Source organism: Amblyraja radiata, chromosome 23, assembly GCF_010909765.2.
Source record: "Amblyraja radiata isolate CabotCenter1 chromosome 23, sAmbRad1.1.pri, whole genome shotgun sequence".
NCBI classification, from domain to species: domain Eukaryota; kingdom Metazoa; phylum Chordata; class Chondrichthyes; order Rajiformes; family Rajidae; genus Amblyraja; species Amblyraja radiata.
The window spans coordinates 29,367,669-29,394,745 of record NC_045978.1 but is presented as its reverse complement, the minus strand read 5'-3'; the positions used below and the strand labels follow the sequence as shown (position 1 = coordinate 29,394,745).

Sequence of the window (27,077 nt, the reverse complement as noted above, 5' to 3'; positions counted from 1 at the left end):
TCCACTGGCACCCCTTCATCCATTTTACTTGTCACATCCTCAAAAAATTCCAGAAGATTAGTCAAGCATGATTTCTTTTTCATAAATCCATGTTGACTTGGACTAATCCTTTTACTGCTATCCAAATGCCCCATTATTACCTCTTTAATAATTGACTCCAGCATCTTTCCCACCACCGAAGTCGGGCTAACTGGTCTGTAATTCCCTGTTTTCTCTCGCGCTCCTTTCTTGAAAAATGGGATAACATTAGCTATCCTCCAATCCACAGGAACTGATCCTGAATCTATTGAACACTGGAAAATGATCACCAATGCATCCACTATTTCTAGAGCCACCTCCCTGAGGACCCTGGGATGCAGACCATCAGGCCCAGGGGATTTATCATCCTTCAGTCCCATTAGCCTACCCAATACTATTTCTCTCCAAATTAAAATTTCTTTCAGTTCCTCTACCCCCTTAGATCCTCTGTCCTCCAGGACATCTGGGAGATTGTTTGTGTCTTCCTTAGTGAAGACAGATCCGAAGTACCTATTCAACTCTTCTGCCATTTCCTTGTTGCCCATAATAATTTCACCCGTGTCTGCCTTCAAGGGACCCACATTTGACTTTGCTACTCTTTTCCCCTTAACATATCTAAAGAAGCTTTTACTGTCCTTCTTTATATTCCTGGCCAGCTTCCCCTCGTACTTCATCTTTTCAGCCCGTATTGCCCATTTTGTTTCCTTCTGTTGTCATCATAGTCCTTCCATGCCATCATAGTCCCCTTTGTTCAACTGCATCACTGCCACTTCCGATTTAACCTTCTCCTTCTCAAATTGCAGATTAAAACTAATCATATTATGATCACTACCTCCAAGCGATTCCTTTACCTCGAGTTCTCTTATCATATCTGGTTCATTGGACAACACTAAATCCAGAATTGCCTTTTCTCTGGTCGGCTCCATTACAAGTTGCTCTAAGAATCCATCTCGGAGGCATTCGACAAACTCTCTTTCTTGGGATCCTGAACCAACCTGATTTTCCCAGTCTACCTGCATATTGAAATCCCCCATCACCACAGTGGCATTACCTTTGTTACATGCCAGTTTTAACTCCTGCTGCAACTTACATCCTACATCCGGGCTACTATTTGGGGGTCTGTAAATAACACCAATTAGTGTCTTCTTGCCTTTACAATTCCTCAACTCAATCCACAGTGACTCTCTCTCGTCAGTCCCTATGTCTTCCCTCGCAAGGGACTGAATTCCCTCCCTTACCAGCAGAGCAACCCCCTCTCCTCTGCCCACCTGCCTGTCCTTTCTATAGGATGTATAACCCTGAATATTAAGTTCCCAGGCCCAATCCTCCTGCAACCACATCTCAGTAATCCCCACAATGTCATATCTACCAATCTCTAACTGAGCCTCAAGCTCATCTACTTTACTTTTTATACTTCGCGCATTCATATACAATACTTTTAATTCCTTATGCATCTCACCTTTCACATCGATCCCTATTACACTTGGCCATACTCTCCTATCGCTTTGTGAGCTTCCTTTCCCGTTAATTCTGGGGTCATTAACTATCCCTTTACTCTCTTTCCCTTTAACTCCATCCTCGACTATCCCATTTGACACCCCACCCCCCTTATTCAGTTTAAAACCACCCGTGTAGCAGTTTATAACAATAATAAAGAATGTGTACTAAAGAATTCACTTAAACATTAAATGAAAGGGTGCAATGGAGAAATGTAGTTAGAATTTAATATAACAACATTAGTTATAAGACCTAGAAAGCGTAGAATTTAAAAAGTAAATTAAGGAGAGCTTTTTGAACCAGTACATAGTTTAGTTTAGACATACAGTGCAGAGACAGGCCCTTCGGCCCATCAAGTCCGCACCAACCAGCCATCCCTGTACATTATCCTATACACTACGGACAATTTACAACTTTTACTGAAGCCAATTAACCTACAAACCTGTATGTCTCTGGAGTGTGGGAGGAAACCAGAGAAGCTGGAGAAAACCCATGCAGTCATTGGGAGAACGCAAAACTCCATACAGAAGCACTGTAGCCTGGATCGAACCTGGGTCTCTGACGCTGTAAGGCAGCAACACTATCGTTGCGGCTCAGTGCTGCCCTGAACCAGTACGTGGATCATCGTATTAGAGAAGGGGCAGTGCTGGATCTAATTTTAATTACTCCACTAGACAGGTGACCAGTGGAGGGCTGATTTTGCTACATAAGACAGAGCTCAGCAAAAGACTGGAAACTGTTATTTGCCGACATCAAACAAGTGAGTCATACAAAAATGACTGGCAACAAGGGTAAAAGGCAAGGAGAGCAAATCCAGAAAACGTGGCTGTCAAGGAAACAATGTTGTATCAAGAATCAGTACTCAACATAGAGTTATATAGCATGAAAACAGGCCTTGATTCAATGTCCATGCTAACCAGGATTCCCAATCTAAACTAGTCCCATTTACCCACGTTTGGCCTATATTCCTCTGAACCTTTCCTAACCATGTACCTGTCAAAATGTCTTTAAATGTTGTTATTGTACCTGCCTCAACTACTTTCACTGCAGCTCGTTCCATACACCAACCGCCCTCTGCGTGGAAAAGGTTGACCCTCGGGATCCTACTAAATATTTCTTCCCTCACCTTAAACATATGCCTTCTGGTTCTTGATTCCCCAACTCTGTGAAAAAGACTGTGCATTCTCCCCAATGATTCCCCTCATGATTTGATCTATCTCTTTAAGACTATCACTCGTCTTTGTGTGCTCCATGCTCCAAGGAATAAAGTTCTAGCCGACCCAAACTCTCCCTATAGCTCAGATCCACAAATTCTGGCAACACCCTCGTATATCTCTAGTCTTTCCAGCTTAATAACATCATTCCTATAGCAGGGTGACCAAAACTGGGCACAATACTCCGTGCAGCCTCACCAACATCTTGCACAATTAAGTGTGAAGGACAAATTGGACTAGGATAAAATCCTTCATATTGGAGCTAGTAGCCTTAATATGTATGATAATTTAGCAAGAAAGAAACATAATGCTGACCTACACCAGGAAAGTAGTCTAGGTGGCTAATCAGGAACACACCATGCAACCATGTTGCCATTGAAGGTGACACAGCGGTAGAGTTGCTGCCGTATAGCACCAGACCATGGCTCGATCCTGACTTTGGGTGCTGTCTGTACAGAGTTTGTATGTCCTCCCTGTAACTGCGTGGTTTCCTCCCACATTCCACAGACGTGCAGGTTTGTATCTTGATCAGCTTCTGTAAATTGTCTCCAGTGTGTAGGATGTGAAAGAAGGATAACAGAACTGGTGTGCGGGTGATCAATGGTCGGCCTAGACTCTGTGGGCCGCTGGGCCCGTTTCATGTTGTATCTCTAAATTAAACTAAACAACCTCACACCAACAGGAGTGGGCAATGAGGATAATGAGAAGGAAGTAGGATTGCTGACAGATTATAACCAGAAAAGCCACATAAAGGCACATAATAAACCAAAACATTTGTAAAACCTGCTGGTTACAGAAGAAATGCTCTGAGGAAAAACCAAGGTCAAGATCACCTTTTATTATCTTGGTGATCACATCATTCAACAATAATAGTTGTTAGCTTCACAGACCCACCGGTGATGAACAGCCCTCTACCCCACAACCCTCCCCAAAAAATAGACAGCTTTGAAAACAGTTAAAGACCCCAGTTTCTCTCATACACCCTACATTTTGTCAAATTACCCCAAGTCTCAAATTGCTTATACACTTAAAGTTTTTGTAAAATGTAAATGAATTTACCATCTGTTTCCATCATTGTAAAACTTTGGAGAAAGTCTATTCCTGTAGAGAAACATTATTCAAAGGATCTTAAAGAGTTCACCGGAGCTTCAAATTGGAAATAAAAGAATCACACAATATTTTTAAGCAAATTTAATAATTTACTCCCATACCAGTGATTTACCATTTGACTGGTGTGCTTCCATCAATCTTGGTATTCTCCAGATAGCCATCGTATAGTTCCCTGAGATGCATTAAAAGCTCTTCAATGTTTTCACCCGTAAGTGCAGACACAGGGATTAGTCTACCGTGCTTTAGTTTTTCTTGAAGCAATACAAAATTGGCTTTGGACTCTGGAATGTCTATCTTGCTCCCAATGACACAAAATGGTCTCTCCGACAATCCTTTCCCATACTGCTCCAGTTCATATTTTAAACATTCCAGCTGTTGCCAAGGCTCCGCTGTTGACAGATCGAGCACAAATAGTAGAAAACGGCAGCGTTCAATGTGTTTCAGAAAGGAAATTCCCAGGCCTTTGTTTTCATGGGCACCTCTAATGATTCCAGGAATGTCTGCAACTACAGAAGAAATACATCTTTCAATACAGAATTCCATCCTTCGCAAATTAAGCTGCTGTTTTTACATTGCTAATTAAATACAATTCTGCCTCAGTCATTAACGAGTCATAAGGAGATATATCATAGGAACAGGCTCTTCTGTCCTTCGCATCTATATTAACCATCAGCCACCCATTTACACTAAAGATCGACAAAATGCTGGTCGGGACCTTTCTTCACTGAAGAAGAGTCCCGAACTGAAGCGTCACATCCATTTTCTCCAGAGATGCTACCTGCGATGGCGCTGGTGCCAAACTGTAACGGCCCTGCTGTTCCTTTGGAACGACGTGGAGGGGGGGGGGGGGGGGGGGGGGGGGGGGACGTGCTGCATGGGCAACAGCCTGTCCTCCATATGACATCGCCCAGGCTTGCATCCGACCAGGATGCATCACCCATGGTCAGTCATGACCGAGAGGGGCCCACTAGTGAGTAAAAGTCTCTTCAGTCACCCTATCTATCCCTCTCATTGAAAATCAAATTCCCCAAGTCTTTCACAACATCAATGCTTTCAGCTCAAATTTCTGGAATTACCTACTCAAATCTCTTTACCGCACTAGTTTTCTAACCTACATTTGATTAACTCACTTCTCCTAATATTCTCTTCCTTTTGTTCGGTCAATTTTGTAGGTTGTTTACGGCTTCACCTCCTGTGAAGCAGGGAATATTGTTTAAAAATCCTGAGCATCCATGGGAAATTATCTGCCTACTCTCTTACCAGCAACCCACCCCATTAAAAGCATTACTGCTGGAGGATGGAGCAGTTAGTTGACGTAAACAATATGGTGCATTTACCAAGAGCTGAGGGCTAAAGGATGGATGCTTGCTGATATCATTGAATCTTTGCTAGGGATACCTTTGGAGCTACAAAAACTTTAGTTTAGTTTAATTTAGTTTAGAGATTACAGCGTGGAAAAATAGTCCTTCGGCCTACCCAGTCTACGCTGACCAGCGATCCCCGCTCACTAGCACAATCCTACACACACTAGGGACAATTTACAATTTTACCAAGCCAATTATCCGACATAACTCTACATCTTTGGAGTGCGGGAGGAAACCGAAGCACCCGGAGAAAACCCATGCAGGTCACGGGGAGAACGTACAAATTCCATACATAGAGCGCCCATAGTCAGTTCCGAACCTGGTTCTCTGGCGCTGTGAGGCAGCAACTAGATTTTAAGCAGATAATTCAGATCCGCAGAAAGAAAAAGGCAAAGATCCTATATCAGAACTGGGGAAATAAAAACTAAAGCTCAATTATTTTTTCGCTTTTCTCAACTGATTTTCTTAGCACAGATAATGTCTGACTACTGACTACATAATAATATTCTGTACCTCACAAGGAGATTAAGCAGCAGGATGGTGGGAATAGATATTTAGAAAAATATTTATCCTCATTTCATTGGTGGAATAAGGTGAAAATACAGCATTCTTGATAAAACTGTTCTAGTTTCCTACTTCACTACATTCAAGATCATCACGGAACCACAATTATCTGCAGGAAATAATCTATAGGAGCAGACTTATATTTACAATAAATGTGATCCAAATTACAAAATTCTGGTTTAAATCACTTCTTAAACAGATTGGAAGTCATCAGAATTATGAAGCGATAAATATATTTTCAACTTTCAAGGCCACTAGAATCTAAACCACAGTAGGCTGATAGTTTAAAACACATTGTAAGATTGATACAACGCAGAAAAAGACCCTTCGGCCCACCGGATCTGCGCCGACTAGTGATCACCCCAATCACTAGCACTATCCTACACACTAGGGACAATTTACAACTTTATCAAAGCCAATTAACCTACAAACCTATACGTCTTCGAAGTGTGAGAGGAAACCAGAGCACATGGAGAAAACCCACGTGGTCATAGGGAGAATGTACAAACTCTGTACAGACAGCACCCGTAGTCAGGATTGAACCCGGGTCTCTGACACTGTGATGCAGCAACTCTACCGCTGCACCACTGTGCCGCCCGCCCAATTTACAACATTGTTTTCAAGTCACTGTTTACCTGCGATCTGCTCGAAGTCTTGATATTGGATGACACCAACGCGAGGAGTTAATGTTGTAAATAGATAATCAGCAACGGCTGGCCGGGCATTCGAGATTGCTCTCAGAAGAGATGATTTTCCCGCATTGGGGAAGCCAACCTTGACGTAACAAGAAAACATTTAGATTTCTTCTCGAATCCTGCTGGGTGAAAATAAATGCTTTGCAGCCATATAAGCTTGTCCAATTTTGTCTGCTTTTAAATAAGGCACAATAAAGCCCATTCATAGATATAAATTACCAATAGTCTCAATAAATGTTTAGAAAAATGGCTTATAATAATAACGGCGGTGTTATGGTGAGGACACAGCATTCTTGATAAAACTGTTCCAATTTCTTACTTCACGAGATTCAGGATCAGTAAGGAACAACACTTTTCCACAGGAAAAACACTGTATTTCATTTAGTAAGCAAGGAAGGGCATGATGTTATGTGTGGAATTTAGGGAATTTTTAAATGCAAACCCTGTTAGAAAATATATTCATTCTCCTCAGCATGTTAAGCAGTCTTTGAATTGGAGCTCACATCTTAAACCAACAAAATGGTTTGTTATTTCACGAAATATAAAATCAACAGATTGTCACTTTCATATCAATTTTTTAACCTATTTTGCAACATTCCTTGATAAGACCCTTTAGAATTCACACCTGATGTAGAGGTACATGGGTCAGTATCGTTCCTTGTGACTAATTGCCAGCAGATGTTCCCACATCCCTACAATGGTCTTGGTCTCATGACAAGCAAATGGTCTGGAGAAGTATCCCAACACAAAACGTCACCTATCCATGTTTTCCAGGGATGATGCCTGACCTGCTGAGTTACTCCAGCACTTGGTGCCTTTCTTTGGTAAACCAGTATCTGCAGTTCCTGGTTTCTATATGGTCTGACCAGTTGGGCAATTTGCTGTATTATTTAACATTGCAGATGAAATAGTTCAGGATTTAAGTGAGTTTAACCCATTATTTCAAATAGACAGATCATGGCTATGTACAGGTCAGGGTCACACAGCACAGAGACTGACCCTTCGGCCCAATTAATCCATGTTACCTGTTAAACACCCATTTACACTAATCCTATTTTATTCTCACCACATTACCATCAATTCCTCCAGATTCTATCATTCACCTATAGGCCAGGAGCATATACAATGGCCAGTTTACCAATCAACCCATGCATCTTTTCATGACATGATCAAATTGAATGGTGGTGGGACAGCAGTGTCGAGAAGTCGAGCAGATCCCTCCTGCTCCAATTGACTTTGCAATAATTCTATTTTTTAATTGATTATCTGTTTGTAGAACATTGCTGTTTACAAACTGGCAGATAACTTTTTTGTATTACAGTTATGACCATGCTTGTAAATCGTGGCTGGTATGTTACTTGAGATGTTCTGAGGATTTGGAAAAACAATTTTTTTTTTAAAATCCTCTCGTTATTTCATTGCAGAGTGAAATTATTTGTTGGCTCAAGTGATTTCAAAGCATGCACCATCACAAAAGTCAGCTCTGAATGATTATTTTAATTTACCGTACACAACCATGGAAATGAAGATGGTGCATATTAACCTCTCTTAATAACAGCACAGCGCTGTGCAGATGATTAGGAATGGGAGTCAGCATTGATGAAAATAAGCTGCAGGTTACTCTAACTTCCCAACACACACACAATTAGCAAATGTCTTGGGTAGTTCTTCTTCCTGATCTCTCGGTTGGGGAAGGAACTGACAAGAGGGATTTTTTTTGTCACTACATTTTACATTTCAAACAAAATCTGTGTCTCAAAGAAAATAAAAACTCACAAATTATATCATTGGTAATGACGTTATTCGAGTTAAACGTCAAGTACAAATTGCTAACACAACAGGCCATAATTGAATCATGTGGAAGAGAACTAATAGAATTTTTTAGGCTTTACTAAAAATAAGAATAACCATACAGCATAAAAAGGATAAAATCGCACAGATCCTGGAAGTCTGAAGTATAAACAAAAACATTTTCCCAATAAGTCAAAGCGGTTGAGCTGCTGGCTCACAGTGACAGAAACCTGGGTTTGATCCTGACCTTGGGTGCTGTCTGTGGGGAGTTTCCATGTTCTCCCTGTGATTGTGTGGGTTTCCACTGGGTGTTCTGGTTTCCCCCAAAATGTACCTGTAAATTGGCTCCGTGTGTGGAGGCTGAGGAGGTGGGATAACATAGTGTGCGGATGATCGCTGGTCAGTGTGGGCCCGGTGGTCGACCGGCCCATGCTATATTTAAACAAAACTAAACTAAAAGTCAGGCAGCTTCTACTGAGATAGAAACAGTGTCAATGTTTCTGGTCAATGGAACTTCAATTGAGCCTCTCTGGGGATGCAGGGAGAAACAGGGTGAAGGTGGATTGTTGTGGCAGAGGGGACAGTCCGGAGGGACAGTAAAAGCATTACACGGTGTGAGACTGACTGCACAAGGGAATGGAATTTAAGGAATTTGCTGTGGAAGAGAAATCCTGAAGGGCATTTGTATCCACGAACCAATGAGATTCACAATGATTTGACACAAAGGGACGGTAAAACTATTTTTTTCCCATAAGCTGGAACATTAAATTGTTTTTCAAAAGACACAAAGTGCTGGAGTAACTCAGCAGGTCAGGCAGCATCTGTGGAGAACATGGATAGGTGAGGTTTTGAATTGTGACCCTTCTCCATGCTGTTGGCTCCTGCTGCTCATGTTGACCGAGCACCGATTCAACTTTGCAGATGCTGAAAGCAGTATTGTTTTTTTTTACATCCTGACTGTTTAATAGCTGTGTAAAAGATTGTCGGGGAAAGATAATGAAAGGTTTTCCTGAGACTTCTGTCACATCTGCCAAACATTCTCCACGGTTCTAAAAAAAAGTTGCATAAGACGTTGCTTCAAAGTTAACCGAGGCTTAAAGTGTGGGTTTGCACTGCATCCCAGCAAAATGCAAAGATGACTAACTTCTGCTGTTCCTTTACATACCAAGCCGCCGTGAGCCATAGTCCGGAGTTCCAGCTGCATGACCTGCTGCTCACCCTCTTCCCCCGGCGTTGCCAACATTGGTGCACGGTTCTCATTAGATAGAAAGAAGCGGTTTCCCTTGCCACCCAGACCACCATACGATGCCACGTACTCTTCACCGTGACGTGACAGGTCGGCGACTACCTTCCCATCTTCCTTGACCACCGTACCAATTGGCACCTACAGACATACACAACGTGCAATTAACCTGGAAACACCACAGAAATGATGCGTTTTGAACAGTTGCCTCCACTCACCAGTAAGTAAGTGTGGGCTGCATTCTTTCCATAACAATTCTTACTTGCTCCAGCTTCTCCATCAATCCCACGATAAAATGATTTAATGCCCAGCAGTGATTTCACTTGTTGAGCCACTGCAAAATCAAGATTACCTGAAATTAATTAAGTAGATACCAAACATAGAATAATAGTTCGCAAGGGGGTTGCAGTTTGTGCTGGAGCAGGTTTAAATTGAATTCTTTATGAATTCCAGAGAGTACTTGCTTTACCATTTGCTTTAGCTTACACCTCCAGTCATCATCATTAATATTTCAGACCAGTGAGTATAAAACAGTGACACATCCCCCTGCAGTGGAATGCACAGCTCATAAACTCAAGTATCCTGCAGTCTTTCGAGCCACGTGGTCAAAGCAACATGAACAAGATGCCACACTGCAAAGCCACATTGCAGTAACAACCATTTTTTCACATCTTAAGCAAAATGAAACCATTGTGATTGGAAAAATTGTCATGGATAATTTAATCATTTAAAGTATCTTCTTTTTAACAGTTACTTTTATCTGGGAAATCTTCCACCAAAGAAGCTAGCGGATATATATTCTATAATTTTTTTAAATGTAGATAGGCTATATAAATAGGACACGCAGATTTCTAAATCAATAGATGTTTGATTAATTAGACTAATTTTGAAGATTGCAAATTTACATGAGTAATTAATTCATAACATTGCCTTCCCTCTGGCTTGTATGTCAAAATCCCATGGTACAATAGTGAGAGCAAAGCTGCTCTCCTCGTATCCGAAGATAGACACAAAATGCTGGAGTAACTCAGCAGGACAGGCAGCATCTCTGGAGAAAATGGAATAGGTGACATTTTGGGTCCAGATCCTTCTTCAGACTGGAAGAAGGGTGTAGATCCAAAACATCACCTATTCCTTTTCTCCAGAGATACTGCCTGACCTACTGAATTACTCCAACATTTTGTGTCTATCTTGGGTGCAAACCAGCATCTGCAATTCCTTCCTACACATCTCCTAGTATCCTGTCAGTATTTACCCCTCGACCAACATTAACTGTAACAGGTTAGTAAATCTCAAACTCTGACGAGGATGCTTTATGCCAATATCTATGCCTTCCATTTCTATTTTCAGGCTCAGCACCTATTTTCAGAGTTGGTCTCATTTATAGGCTGCTGCAAGAGAAGATTACCATGAGTCATGATGTAAACGTACTTGATCTGACCCCACTAAATCAGATCGTCGAGTCATTAATCCTATTTATTTACGGAATCTTACAAATTAGCTCTCAATTTTCTTACATCACATGGATTGCACTGCAAAAAAAAGATTACCACCCAGGATATTGCAATGACTCAGTACAACCTTAAACGCTTTTCTTAGATGAAAACTACATTACAACAAACGCAACATTTTTTGTACAATAAAGTGGATGAAATATATATACAATTTTGATGCATCTTAATTTGTTCAAAAACTTTCCTTAAAATTGACTAGTGGCATGTGGTGATGCTCTTCCCATTCACAAAGACATTTTGTTTTCAAATCTTATTTATTAATCGACAGTGTTAAAATCTGTTAAACATTTAAATAATCTATGAAAACACCATGAAATAACAATAAGCTATATAAAAGACCAATATTGTTCTAATGGAACTATAAAAAACTTCTTAACAAGAAAATCAACTCCCAGAGATGTCCAGCACTTACATTTACTCAGTTGATTGCAGCCATACAACCATATTCAGTCCTGGATTGTGTGGGAGTAGAGAGTTAAATCTCAGCACGATTGCTTCAGTTAGCCTCCGGATGCGAGAGTCAAGAGAAAATTCATGAGGGATTATGCTCTTCTTTACTGCCCATTGATCTCTCTCCAGGAAGGTTTGTGGTTACAAGGATCCCAGTTGCATATGATGCTGTCCATTGTCAAATCGTTTGTTGGCATTCACCATCAAGGCACATGAATGAACTGTGGCCACTAGAGAGCACTCAACACTCACTAAACGCATGAAGAAAGAAGAGAATAGTGGCAAAACGTGTTACCTTTTAAAATAACGTGACCTCCATCCCCTCCATTTCCACCATCAGGTCCTCCAAACTCTTTGCGGGGTTCACTGTGGAAAGCGCATGTTCCATCACCACCTTTCCCACCTGTCACTGTGACCCTTTGCTGATCCACAAAGTACCGAGTCTAAATCAGACAAAAACCTTAGTCTACAAAACATTTTCCAAACCTTTTGTTCTTAATCTTTTTTCCCTCTTTAGAAGCAGAAAGTCCATAAAATACGTGGATTGTTTTCCTGAACAAAAGATTGCAACGTAGCAATGTTAAGCTTCAATTAAAAACAAACTGATGGGGAACTCAGCTTGTGGAAGGAAATGGGCAGACAATGTTTTGGGTCAGAATCCTTCCTCTGGGTCTGAAGAATGGTCCCGACCAGAAAAGTTGTCTGTCCATTTCTCGCCACAGATACTACCTGACCTGATGAGTTCCTTCAGCATGGAATATAGAACAATCCAGTACAGGAACAGGCCTTTCACCCATGATGCCACTTGTTTCACCCATAACGCCACCACTACCCCAGGCAGTTCGTCCCAGGCACTCATCACCCTCTATGTAAAAAAACTTGCCTTGCACATCTCCTTTAAACTTTGGCTCTCTCATCTTAAAGCTATGCCCTTTAATCTTTGGGTGATATTTCTACCCTGGGAAAAACGGTTCTGAGTGTCAACCCTACAATTATAATATCCTCATAATTTTATTTACTTCTATTAGGTCTCCCCTCAGCCTCTGAGGATCCAGAGAAAACTATCCAAATTTGTCCAACCTTTCATTATACCCATTACACTCTAACCCAAACATCATTGTGGTAAACCTCTTCTGCACCCTCTCTAAAACCTCCACATCCTTCCAGTCAAGGGCGACAATAACAGCAGTTTGCTTTTTGGTCAAGTTCCAGCAACTGCAGTCTGTTCAATCTCCTTAAGTTTAAATTGTTTTCTTTTGTTTCTCTAATTGCAGTTATTGGATGATAGGCATTCAGATTTTACTCGGTGACGTGCTTGAACGTGGTCATGGATATCTGAAACAATAGCCTCGATTTGGTGGTTATGTTGAAGTTATGATTGTGTTCATCATTATTAAAACAAATGGAGCAATTACAGCCAATATTCATACATTAGATACATAAAAAAATAGGTGCAAGAGTTGGCCATTCAGCCCTTCGAGCCAGCGCCGCCATTCAATATGATCATCGCTGATCATCTAAAACCAGTACCCCGTTCCTGCTTTTTCCCCACATCCCTCGATTCCTTTAACTTAAAGAGCTAAATCTAACTCTCTCTTGACAACATGCAGTGAATTGGTCTCCACTGCCTTCAGTGGCAGAGAATTCCACAAAATTAACAACTCTCTGGGTGAAGAAGTTTTTCCTCATCTCAGTCCTAAATGGTCTACCCGTTATTCTTAAACTGTAACTCCTGGTTCTGGACTCCCCCAACATCGGGAACATTTTTCCTGCATTCTAACCTGTCCAATCCTATAAGAATTTTATATGCTTCATTAAGATCCCCTCTTATCCTTCTAAATTCCAGTGAACACAAGCCCAGTCGACCCATTCTTTCATCATATGTCAGTCCCGCCATCCCGGGAATTAACCTGGTGAACCTACGCTGCACTCCCTCAATAGCAATAATGTCCTTCTTCAAATTAGGAGACCAAATTTGCACACAATACTCCAGGTGCGGTTTCACCAGGGCCCTGTACAACTGCAGTAGGACTTTGTTGCTCCTAAACTCAAATCCTCTGACAATGAAGGCCAACATGCCAATTAGCTTTCTTTACTGCCTGCTGTACCTGCATGCTTACTTTCAATGACTGATGTACAAGCACACCCAGGTCTTGTTGCACCTCCCCATTTCCTAATCTGACACCATTCAGATAATAATCTGCCTTCCTGTTCTTGCCACCAAAGTGGATAACCACACATTTATCCACATTATACTGCATCTGCCATGCATCTACCCACTCACCCAACCTATCCAAGTCACCCTGCAGCCTCATAGCATCCTCCTCGCAGGTCACATTGCCACCCAGCATAGTGGTTAAATGCAAAAATTCGGATAATATAATCAGGATTTCTCTTTTTTTTTTGAGGATGCAGTACTTTGGTATCTTTTGGAGAAATTTCACAACCTAGAAGGATGAAGCATTTCCGAATTTTAAGCTTAACAAAAAGAGTAGGAATTAATTTTTAAAGAAATCATAAATAATAATTACTGAAGAACTTTTCCAGCAGTGAAACATAACTTGAACATTCGGAGTATCATTCCTTCCCGTTCAAAATATTATTGAGAATTTAAATTTATTTCTTATCTTTCATTTCTATCTCCCATTCTAAAAATTGATTGATAACAGATTTCTCAATTAAATTGGTACTCTCATTTCCTGATGTAGATCCTGTATGTTTCAGTAAAGATTCTGCAGTCTGATTAGTTAAGATGGTATAATGTTACCTGTTTAATTCACACAAGTCTGGGATCTGTGGAGAATGTGGTGCTGGGGTTGGTATTGCTATGGGTTTATTACGGTCACGTTTACTGGGATTAATTGCGTGCTATCCTGGCAGATCACACCATGCACGAGTAAATCAGGTTATACAAAAGGAAAAATAAACAGAGTGCAGAATATCATGTCACAGCCACATAGACATTGCTGATTGCAAAAAGTGACAGTGCTACAGCAAGGTTGATTGGAAGATGAGTGAAACATTTTTAGCTTATGAGAGGTCTGTACAAATGTCTGATAACAGCAGGGATTAAGTTGTTCTTGAATCTGGTGGTACGTGCTTTCAAGCTTATGTATCTTCTGCCCGGTGGGAGAAAGGAGGAGAGGGAGTGATCAGGGCTCGAGTGATCCTTGAGTATACAGCTGTTTTTTCCCCACAATGCAGTGTGAAGTGGAGGGGGGGGGGGGGGGGGGGGTGAAGAATGCTGGTTTGCGAGGTGGACTGGGGTGCGTCAGCAACTCTTGCACTTAGCTAATTACCACCTTCGAGTGCAAAGGCTCAAATAAACTCTCTGGACAAACATAATGTAAAAAGTGGTTAACATTTCTTGATTGCTCTGCTCACAAATCTAGACCATTATGACTACAAGTACTTCCTTTCCCCATCAAACTAAAAGCATTTGTCAAGTTTCTTGCAGCCTTCGAAAATTTCATGGGTGAAGAACCAGTTAATATTACCCGTTTCTTTTCAGAAAGCTGCTTCTTCTTCCGAACTCCTCGAGCCTTAGCATATTTTAAACAGCTTACAGTGAAATTCCGTGACAATATACGGCTGCAATCAGGATCTGCCAGCAGACGACACCCCACACGTTGACACGACCAAACTCCTTCTGCTGAAGTCTGCAACGGAATCCACTTTCTCAGTGACAAGATCCGTCTTATTGACATGGTAGGCTGGCAAATAGGAATTTTTAAAAAGATGAATCAATAACAATTTGCATTTATACAGCATTTTTAAAAAGAGTAAAAAAGCTCAAAACATTTCACTGATGCGTAATCAAACAAAATTTGGCTCAAAATTTGGCTCTCCAACTCGATCGAATTTGCTCCACTTGCAATGAGACAGTCTGCATTTCAGGTGTCTCTGAAATGTCTTCCTGAACCATGGCTTCCCCTCTACAGGAGAGGGCAAAGCCCTTGACTGCATCACATTGATTTCCTGTGCTTTTACTCACATCCCTTATCCTCTTGGTCAGAGCAAGAACACATTGTTCCCCACCTTCCACCCTGCCAACCTCTACATTTAATAGCCTTCACAATTTCCACCAGTTCCAAACAGGTTCCCACCATGAGATGGCACTTTCCCCTCTCTGCATTTCAAATGGAGTGCCCCTTTTGCAGCTCCCTGGTCCATTCTTTGATCTTCATTATTGCACTCCATTTTTAAATTTTCATTTGCTGTGAAATGTTGCATCACCTGCAGTTGCAAAAAGACAGAAAATGCTGGAAAACCTGAGTGGGCCAGGCAGCATTCATTGATGATATGGTTCTGGCTTACTAATGTGTCCCAGTCTACCAGAACTAAAATACACTCCATGGCACCTTATTCCATCTGCCACGTGTTCACTCCATCTGAGAAATCCCCTTGGCATCAACCGCATTTTGGTGCTACCCCGACCAACTTACTTCTCGCTTCCTCAGGGTTATTCAAGGGTCCCTCATCTGAAACATTAATCGTCCATCTTTCCACAGATGTTTCCTGACCTGCTTGGCTATTCCAGTATTTCCCATTCTTTTTCTTATCCATGTCCGGAGGGAATGGATAGGCGACGTTTCAGGTTGAGACCCTTCTTAGACTCTGAAGCTATTGAGTCTGACGAAGGGTTCCAACCAAAAACAGTGCCTATTCATTCCCTCCATAGATGCTGCCTGACACGCTGAGTTACTCCAGCACTTTATTTTGCTCAAGATTGCAGCATCTGCAGTTCATTGTGGTCATTATTTTGTCTGTTTTTTGTTGTTGCTCTATTCGTTTAATCTGTCCCAATAACTCATCATGCACAACACATTACACTGACAAGGGTGTGCATGTGTTTATAATGGGCCCCGCCATACCATTTGGACGGCCTATCTGAGATATTACCTTTGTTCTCACTATCCCTCCCCCATCTACTTTCCTTCCGAAAACTACCTTACTTCCCTCTCTTTCAAAGTTTGGACAAAGGAACCTAGACCTGAAACATTAAGGAGTACGAGTAGGAAGGAACTGCAGATGCTGGTTTAAACCAAAGAAAAACACAAAAAGCTGGAGTAACTAAGCGGGACAGCCACATCTCAGGACACAAGGAATGACGTGGAATTTTAAACTGATTTTCTTTCCGCAGCCTGACCGGCTGAGTATTTTCAGCAGGTTTTGTTTTTATTTCAAATTTCCAGTGTTTGATGTGTTTTTCTTTTGAAATTCACATTAAACACCTATTGGGAAGTCTGCACGATCACAACGCAAATGTGCAAATTTCACACAGTATTCAGGATTCATTCCTGGAGCTGTGTAAGAGCAAGCACCAACCATTGGACCACCATGTAACTGCACTACAGCTAGTTTGTCCATTATAAGGGCCCACCCTTGGCAATCTGGTGATGACCATCTAATTTGCTTTCAGTAACTAAACAAAAGTACTGGAGGAAGTCATCAGGTCAGGCATACATGGAGAGGAATAAACAGATGATGTTTCTGGTTGCTAAAGAAGGGTCTCGACCCGAAACGTCACCCATTCCTTCTCTCCAGAGATGCTGCCTGTCCTGCTGAGTTATTCCAGCTTTTTGTGTCTATCTTTGGTTTAAACCAGCATCTGCAGTTTCTTCTTACACATGTTTCTGGTTGGGACTCCTTCAGTGTTTTGCTCAAGATTACAGTATGTGTAGTCTCTGGTGTCTCAATCTCACTGTTGGTAACATTGATAGTGGAATTTCTGTTACGTTCCCAAGAACACTAGCTGCACGGTGGCACAGCTGGTAGAGCTGCTGCCACACAGCGCCAGAGAATAGGGTTCGATCCTGACCTTGGGCATTGTCTACGTGGAGTTTACACATTCTCCCTGTGACTGTGTGGCTTTCCTCCAAGTATTCCGGTTTCCTCCCACATCCCAAAGACATGAGTGTATGTAAGTTAATTGGCCTCTGTAAATTGCCTAGTGTGTAGGGAGTGGATGCGAAAGTGGGATAACATAGAATGTTTAAGAAGGAACTGCAGATGCTGGAAAATCGAAAGTAGACAAAAATACTGGAGAAAGTCATGGGTGAGGCAGCATCTATGGAGCGAAGGAAATGGGCAACGTTTCAGGTCGAAAAGTTGCCTATTTCCTTCACTCCATAGATGCTGCCTCACCCGCTGGGTTTCTCCAGCATTTTTGTCTAACATAGAATGGGTGTGAACAGGTGATGGATAGTGGACATAAACTTGGTGGACCTAAGGACTTATTTCCATGCTGTTTCTCTAAACTAAGCATGACCCTGGGATCTTTTAACTACAAATGAATGAGCATCAGAAAGACTTCAGCTCAGACTGCTGCACTCCCTCTGCTCTGCGTGTTGAGTCTGACCTTCTAATCTCAAATTCACTGGAATTAAGTTTGAAGCTAAAATATTTCAAAACGGGTTCAAGTGCCATCCACTGACCGCAGCTACCTTTTTAATAAACGGAATATTTTGTGTAATGGATGCAGCGCACTGGTAGAGCCGCTGCCTCTCAGCGCCAGAGACACAGGTTCGATCCTGACCTCGGGCGCTATCTGTTTGCAGTCTGCATGTTCTCCACATCCCAGAGACCTGGTTAATTGGCCTCTGTAAATTACACCTGTACGCAGGAAGTGGATGTAACATCGAACTAGTGGTCGGTGTGGACCGAAGGGCCTGATGCCATGCTGTATCTCTAAACTAAATCTCCTCTTTCAAGCCACTTTCCATGCGCCAGCGCTATACCCCAACGGAGGGTGTTTAACGCGAGCTCGGGGATTCAGCCGAGGCCTGCGGCTCTCGGGCCGACATTGACGGCAGCGGAATGAGGGGAGCGGCTGGAGGAAGGAGCCGGGACCCGCCCGCAACACTCACCTGCTTCTGTGCCCTCCCCACAACCGGGGGGTTGAAGCAGCGGATCTGTTCAGTTGAACACCCTGGGTCTCAGCCACAGCTCAATGCACACCAAAGATCAGCTCCTCTATGATCTTTGGTGCACACAGCCGAGCTGGGCAACGCTGTCGCTTTGGTTGTACGTGTACAGTTCAGGAAAGATTGCACGCACATGCACATACGGAGGCTTTTGGAAACTCCATCAGCACCGATGGAGAATTAAACTGTTAAAGGATTCAAGGCGAAGACCCTTTATCATAATTTAGGAACGTAAAGGATTGAAAACCAGGTTGTTAATAATCCTAATCCTACCAATTATGCCAGTGTATGTTTTCTAAATAATGTAATTGCATTCAGATCTCATGTCATCACGCGGAATAGTTTTGATTGTTTTCGTGTAAGGATGTTTGTACTTGGATAGCAACAAAATAAAATGTTCACGATAGGTCTATACCCTGACAATAATAACCCAATACCAATAGATCTACAATACCATAAATATTTTTTATGTGGAAACTATTCTTACTTGCAGCAGCACAACAGATATGTAAACATAGTACCTAGTAGACACCATAATAAATTAAAAGTTAAATATCAAATATAAATTCAATATCTAAGCATCAACGAGGTAACTAAATTAGTACTTTACATTCTTGTTATATCCATTTTTCTACAGTATTGTATACTTGCTTTTAAAAAAAAAATACTAATAAATCATAATACTTGCCTTTTACATGATTGTTATAGACTGACCCGTTTTAAAGATCTCAAAATGTGTTTCAACAGATGCTGCCTGACCAGCTGAAGTCCTCCAGCAATTTGTGTTCTGTATGCACACATGCTATCTTGTTATTTAGGCTTCACCCATTCTGGACTAAAATTTCAGTTCTATTATAGAACAGAATATTTTGAAATTCAAGCCTAATAAAGCCCTGGATACAAGCATTTGACTAAATGGACCTATCGTAAGCTAAGGACGTAACCCCGGTCTGCTGGGCCTGTCCCACTTTCACAACCTCTGTCGTCACGAGGTCGTAGCAGGCCGTGATGCTAGTCGTAGGTACTCGTGGCATCAAGTAGGTCGGGGCGTTTTTCTAGAATGATGAAAAACGTCCACGAGTAAAAAAGGTTGTCAAAGTGGAACAGGCCCTTAACTGACCTCATTTTGGTCCTGGCGCTTTATCTCCAATTTCTCTGTATCTATAATGCTGGAGCACTATATTCTGCATTCTGGTAATTTTTCTCATTGCACTACCTGTTATACTCGTGTATGGAACACAAAAGTGCTGGAGGAATTCAGCATCAGTGGAGGAGATGGATAGGAATGTTTTGGGTTGGGACCAGTCTTCAGACTACTTGATTGTACTCATATATACAATGATTTACCTGGATAGCATGCAAAACCAAGTCCTTCACTACATCTCGGTACATGTGACAATAACAAACCAATAGCAATTGTTGAGAATTATTCAGGGATTAGAAAGTTGTGTAGTAGCTGCCATTAATTCAAAACGAACAATCTTCACAAAGTCTCATGTACACTGGATGCAAAAATCAGTTTGAAATGAAAAGCAAAGGCAGACAAACAGACAGGGTATCTACCTAAGACAGCTAAGTATATGAATTGGCCTGGATCAATTCAGAAATCGTCAGCTTAAGTTATTTCACACCAATGTGATAAAGATGAAGGAAGCTTCCAGACCAGGCTTATTTTGTCCCATGGCAGATAAAGCATGGCCCTAGGCACATTTGTCTGTAAATCAATAATTGGGTTACTTATGGACTCAAGAGTCAGTTCTCACAAGTCATTTCTGAAGATGGACACAAATTTGAAATGTCACATATTCATGTCCTTCAGAGATGCTGCCTGACTCATTGAGTAACAGCAACACTTTATGTTCTATGCAAGATTCCAGCATCTGCAGTACCAAGTGTTTCATAACATTAATGTTGGGTATCTGGGTCCTTGTCCTCGGAAGCTTTTAGCCCATTCGATTGAATTTTTGTGTCCCAGCAAAGATTTTTGAATATTCAGAAGCGTCTTGGCAACTACAATATGCTCCCATTATAAATATGTAATTCTGCAAAGTTACTTGTCTACACTCAAAATGTTAAAGCTTGGTAACTAAAACTTTAGTTAATCATTTATTGGATCTTGGTATTTAAAATAATATAAATTCAATATAGTTTGGAGATTCTACCAAGAGGGTTTTCGAGACAATGACTACTTCCCTTTACAAATAAAGACTACAAAGACCATGCATGCATGACACTATGACTTTTATAGTAACCAGCTTCGGCCTCCCCACTCAGTTCAAAAAGTCACAACAGTAATACTAACTCAAAGCATGTTCTATATAGTTGAGCAGTAAGATGTTTTATTTCAAAATGCACAACGATGAAACAAAGAGAGCACGAGAGATCAAAGTTGCAACAAGGATGAAACTGGAACATTTGAATCTAAATTATGAACAACCGATTATGGCTGAATTTTCAAGGGAGAGAATATAGCAGCAAGAATCAATGTTTAACTATATTTTCGGAAAACCATTACAGCAGGCTCAGGTATGAAACAACATTTTCTTCTCAGACATGACTAGAAACAGCGTCCTATTAATCATGATAATACTTGGGCAGTCTCTCAGGATTGACGGTTACTTGATATTAGTCAAATTTCAAGGAACTGTCTTTTGTGAATCTTTTAATATAAGGTGATCATTGCAAACCTCTTGTCAGACAGGGATATTGACAAAGCATGGTCTTTCCTCTAACTGAAGGTCCAAGAAAATTGGTGACTAGACTCTGCTGCTTACACATATCAAAAACAGATGTTCCTGTGCACAGCCTCTTCTTCTGCCACCCTTTCCTAATCCCTTTCCTTCTTCCTCAATTCCTCTTTAATCATTCACCCACTCAATTGTTCCTCCCACCTTCAGCCTCATCCTCCTTTTCCCTCACATCCACCCTTATAATCTCCTATCCTAGCACATTGACACACACTTTCTCAGAAAGAGGAAGCACTAGCCCCAAACCAACACCTTCCTTTGGCCTCTCCCGGACCTCTGTCCAAATTCCTGACACCTATGAATTGTCCTCAGAAAAACTTGGTAGAATCTTTGGCACTCTTTTGATGTAGGCTGGAGTAAAATTGCTGTCAAACCTGCTTGAATCTGCCTCAAGGACCATCAATCTGCAGGGGTGGGAACATTTTATTCAACTGCCCTCAGGTATTGCAGATGTAATGCAAAATAACACAGCAGCTAACCTGCATAAAGCAAGATGCTACACTTATTAAATATGGCTAGGTCATCTATTTAAAGTGCCACAAGAGGATTAAGTACTGGCCAAGATACCAGGAGATGGTCCAATGTGCCTACTAACACTAGTATCCTTCACATCCAGAGGCAGGGTTCACTGGTTTAATGTCTCTCCTTAAGCATGGATCTCTGGGAGTGCAGCACTTCGTCACTACTGCAACAGACACACAACCTGGATTACATTTGAAGATAGTCAACAAACTGAAGTTGTATTTGCAAATGGTTTTGATCATTCTATGTGTAATATGTCTGCAATGACAGATAAAGAATCATTAAAAGCGCCATGTAATAATTGTATACACTCAGTAGAGTTTTGATTTGATAGTTCAGGGCATTTGAAAGCAAGTTTAACCCTCCCCTCACCAGAAAACTTTGGGGGATTGAATAATGAATGGCCACTGTTTAGAATTTCCCAAATTTGTTTTTTGGGTATTAGTAAAGCAATACAGGTTGTATGCATATAATGCAGAGGATACAAGAGCAAGTTTGAATGGGAGATTTCCTTTGAAGAGAAATTCAATGGCATTTTAAAAATTACAAGTCAACAGCATTTGTAGTCATTCCTGCCAGCTGACAAATTGATAGACTTGAACTCAGCTTCAAGCCATACTGTGCTGGAATTTGAACCAAGGCCTTTTGATTGTTAATCTTGCATTATAATTAAATTACACCTAACTGATGTGTCACAAAGAAGTCTAGATGTATTTTCAGAAGCAGTGTATTTTTAGGATTCCACTTCAATATTCTGAATTTCTACCATGACATTATTTGGTACTCGCACATCAAGCAACACTGTCATATCAATACCTTGAAAAATAAAGATAATCCATACCTTGTCTGTGCTGCCAGGTTTTTTCCAGCCTTATCTCAAAATCTGGTGAATTACGAGATAATTTTTGATCAGATCCATCAGTCATTTTGTTTCGATGAAAAGATTGAATAATGAATCCAATTCAATGGATAGTTACATACGAATAGTACATTAACAATGAACTCAGTTATTTATTAGATTCTTTTGGAGATTAAAATGTAACAACTTTAAATAGCAACATGAAATTTCTTGTACAGGCAAGACAATTCAACTCACTTGTACTTACATCAAAGCCTGTTGGTCACTAATTTAAAACAGCAATTGCCTCTATTTACAGAGGTACACAAACATCTACTCAGTGGTTAGTGTTTTATTAGATAATGATGAGAAGGAAAAGACTTAACGTATTACATTACAACAGATTTCATCAAAAAATTCTGTATTACTAAAATCTCAAGTTTTTTGTTTCTTGAAAACAAGCAGGTGATTGTCACAGTACAATCTGTATTTTAGCAATTTGGCTGTTTAACAGCAAGACAAAAACAACATTGGCTCTATCAGCAAATGAAATGCAAAATGTTCATGTGATTGTACATTGAAATACAACTTTTTTTTACAACAAATAGTTTAGCTTCCAGTGCTCATTAATCACATGTCCTCGCATTCCCACATTACACAAAGATCCTCCAGTTACATAAGCTGGTGCATTCTGGAATTAATGCTTTTAATATTTACATAATCTGATTAACTTTGGACTGTGTTTTAGAATACTTCATCATTCCCTTGAATATTTTTTTTATAAAGTACACACTTCTCTGGTTAAACACAAAGTTAAATATGGAAGTAAATGTACACATTTATTTTAACACATTTCTCAGACTTTATCTCAACTGTTCCCAGTCTCTGCTCTTGGGAGGTTTCTTGGTTCAGAAATGGCGTGGTCCAATTTATAGAGGTATTTATAATTGCTGCCAACACTGATCAGGTATTAAAACAGATAGACTGACTGACCCTTCCCTACAATTAAAGTGGACTGATTAATAACAGGTTTCCCATTTACTTATAGCCTGGTGACTTGACTGAATGTGTCTATACAGCATAGAGTCTTAGAACAAACGATTGGTCTTCTGATGGAAGAAAACCAGTGCCTTGAGTCAAGCAGGTCATCTGTAACAAAACTTGATTTCTAATCCAGAACCAGTGTAGCCCTGTAACACAGCTTAAAAAATGAAGACAACTTTCAACAAAACTACAAAAGAAAAATATCAAAATTACCCAACCACGGTAAAATTCCTGCATGATCATTGCAAACATGAAAACAATTTGGAGTGATTGAGTTTAAATTATTACAGCTCAACAGCATTAACTGCTTATAATGAAGATTGTGTGTATATATATATATATATATATATATATATATACACACACACACACAATCTTCATTACTCAGTTGTATGACAAATTGCACACTCAAATACAACATTCTTAGAATCAATTGTTCTGTGATACTTTTCAAAAATCATACCCAAGGCAATAATAGGAAAATACCATACTAAAAAAAATTGCATGATTCATCATTATTTTCTGTGTACATTATTCTTGAAAACTATTATCAACTGAAAATCACTTTTATCCTGCCCTTTTGAGGCCCTCGTTTCTTTCATGCTATTTTACTTTGTATCTTGGCTTTGACACCATTCTCAATGCAATAACACTTACTCAGTGTCACATGTCTAAAAAAGTTTGTGAGGAATTATCAATGCCAATTTTAACACATGCGATAGGAATTATGTACAGAATATACTGCCTTCCTCAGAGAAATCAAATGTAAGAACAGTAACTACCGCTGTCCTATCCAGGGTGTAAGGTTTATGGCCAAGGTGACACGTGCTTTCCATTAAACTACCTACAAAGTTTTGTTCATTGGTAAATGCAACTGCAAACTTCGTGCACAAACTTAACATGTTGCTTTCAAATCAGTTTTTACTAAAAACACAAGTGACATTTAGTGACCTATATCCAATATTCAGATACTGCATTAAAAATGGAAGAAACAAATCTTAGTGCAAATTTTAGTATAACCACAGATGCTTAAATCAACAGGGGAATTCACTGTTTCAGAGAGCATCTGCAAACTTTTAAACCCATCTCATGTTTCTGTGGTGGATCATTGGAAGGGCACTAATAATCAACTTGAAATCCTATTAACAGATGCAATTGTACAACAGTGCAACAATTTAAAACATACAATATTCACAGCACCAATTCTAAAACTATTACGCATTGGCTTGTCATTGGTAGTGCAATGGTACTATTCACCATGAAAAGGATGAAAATTTCTACTACAACCAGAAGCTGCTTTGAGCTATCTCTCAGACATGAAATATGACAGTCCATGCTTTATTGTACTCTGTAAAAAAAAACTCAAAGTAGTATACATGACTGTTTCAGTGGTGACAATCAGCTGTTGCCTATTGCTGGTAGTTTCCGTACTGTGCCTGTGAGAAGAAAAATAACCCAACATCAATGAATTGACAATAAAATTGATACGACAAATACAATAATGTGAAATTAACCAAATACAGTGCCCTCCATAATGTTTGGGACAAATACCCATCATTTATTTATTTGCCATTGTACTCCACAATTTGAGATTTGTAATAGAAAAAAATCATGTGTGGTTAAAGTGCCCATTGCCAGATTTTATTATAGGCAATTTTTATTCATTTTGGTTTCACCATGTAGAAATTGCAGCTGTGTTTATACATAGTTCCTCCACAGCTGATGATAGAAGAATTCTCTCTATAATAAAGAAAAATCCTCAAACACCTGTCCGACAGATCAGAAACACTCTTCGGGAGTCAGGTGTGGATTTGTCAATGACCACTGTCCACAGAAGACTTCATGAACAGAAATACAGAGGCTACAAAACAAAGGACCCATCATTTAATTATTTTACTCTGTACTGCACAATTTGAGATTTGTAATAGAAAAAAAATCACATGTGGTTAAAGTGCACATTGTCAGATTATAATAAAGGGTATTTTAATACATTTTGGTTTCACCATGTAGAAATTACAGCAGTGTTTATACATAATCCCCCCATTTCAGGGCACGATAATGTTTGGGAAACAGCAATGTCATGTAAATGAAAGTAGTTATGTTTAGTATTTTGTTGCACATCCTTTGCATGCAATGACTGCTTGGTCTGCGATTCATGGACATCCCCAGTTGCTGGATGTCTTCTCTGGTGATGCTCTGCCAGGCCTGTATTGCAGCCATCTTTAGCTTATGCTTGTTTTGGGGGCCAGTCCCCTTCAGTTTTCTCTTCAGCATATAAAAGGCATGCTCAATTGGGTTCAGATCGGGTGATTGACTTGGCCACTCAAGAATTGACCATCTTTTAGCTTTGAAAAACTCCTTTGTTGCTTTAGCGGTATGTTTGGGATCATTGTCACTGTAGAATGAACCGACGGTCAATGAGTTTTAAGGCATTTGGTTGAACTTGAGCAGATAGGATGTGTCTATCCACTTCAGAATTCATTATTCTACTACCATCAGCAGTTGTATCATCAATGAAGATAAGTGAGCCAGTACCTTCAGCAGCCCTACATGCCCAGGCCATAACACCCCCACTACCGTGTTTCACAGATGAGGTGGTATGCTTTGGATCTTGGGGAGTCCCTTCTCTCCTCCATACTTTGCTCTGATTCTCTGATCTTCGTCTCATCTGTTCACAAGACCTTTTTCCAGATCAATGGTTGGTCCTTTAAGTACTTCTTGGCAAACTGTAACCTGGCCATCCTATTTTTGCGGCTAACCAGTGGTTTGCATCTTGCAGAGTAGCCTTTGTATTTCTGTTCATGAAGTCTTCTGCGGACGCTGGTTATTGACAAATCCACACCTGACTCCTGAGGAGTGTTTCTGATCTGTCGGACAGGTCCCAAACATTATGGTACCCTGAAATGGGGGGGGGGGGGGGGGGGGGGGGGGGGCTATGCATAAACACAGCTGTAATTTCTACATGGTGAAACCAAAATGTATAAAAATGCCTTTTTTTTAAATAAAATCTGACAATATGCACTTTAACCCTGTGATATTTTCTATTACAAATCTCAAATTGTGGAGTACAGAGGCAAATAAATAAATGACGAGTCTTTGTTCCAAACATTATGGAGAGCACTGTATGTTCTTCAGTAAGCTAGGTGTGTGTTATTCATGCTTCTGAAACAACTAACAACACTCTCAATGTCCAAAGTCACAGAGAGAAGCCATCTCCTTACATCTTGGGTTTTTTAAATAAATACATTCTCTGGATGAGGATAAAGTCATCAAGGATTATTTTTGTTGCCCCGAGGAGGCACCGTAGGGATGCTTTTAGAATCACTGAAATTGCCACAATGATCAAATATAACTGCCAATTAAATATGTGGCCCGTTCAGTGTGCAGTTGAGAATCAACTATATTGTTATAACATGAGTTACAGGTGCCTTCCTTAAAGACAATTAGTTCAAACAATTGGTTCTATAGTATGATCCAATAGCTTCATAGTTGTTTATACTGACACCAATTACTTTTTATATTTAAATTATTTTTAATTTT

The 27,077-nt window shown here is 40.4% G+C and overlaps 2 protein-coding genes across 7 annotated transcripts in view; both read right to left on the bottom strand.

The window, feature by feature from the left end:
• Nucleotides 1-3,905: 3,905 nt before the first annotated feature.
• mtg2 (mitochondrial ribosome associated GTPase 2) lies at nt 3,906-18,513 on the bottom strand. Its single transcript, XM_033041933.1, has 8 exons — nt 18,448-18,513; nt 18,330-18,412; nt 14,958-15,173; nt 11,756-11,903; nt 9,715-9,830; nt 9,419-9,637; nt 6,403-6,541; nt 3,906-4,345 (listed from the first exon to the last, which is right to left on the bottom strand). Exons 3-8 carry the CDS (start codon nt 15,165-15,167, stop codon nt 3,948-3,950), a joined length of 1,230 nt encoding a protein of 409 aa, XP_032897824.1. The 5' UTR covers nt 15,168-15,173; nt 18,330-18,412; nt 18,448-18,513; the 3' UTR covers nt 3,906-3,947.
• A 4,133-nt stretch (nt 18,514-22,646) lies between these two features.
• Nucleotides 22,647-27,077, bottom strand: part of ss18l1 (SS18L1 subunit of BAF chromatin remodeling complex) — an 87,361-nt gene continuing 82,930 nt past the window's right edge. For all 6 annotated transcript variants that reach the window (XM_033041925.1, XM_033041927.1, XM_033041930.1 and 3 more), the window contains one exon: nt 22,647-24,973. In XM_033041925.1, the coding sequence (XP_032897816.1) occupies nt 24,936-24,973 (38 nt within the window). In that variant the 3' untranslated portion in view covers nt 22,647-24,935. The remainder of the gene's footprint in view (nt 24,974-27,077) is intronic.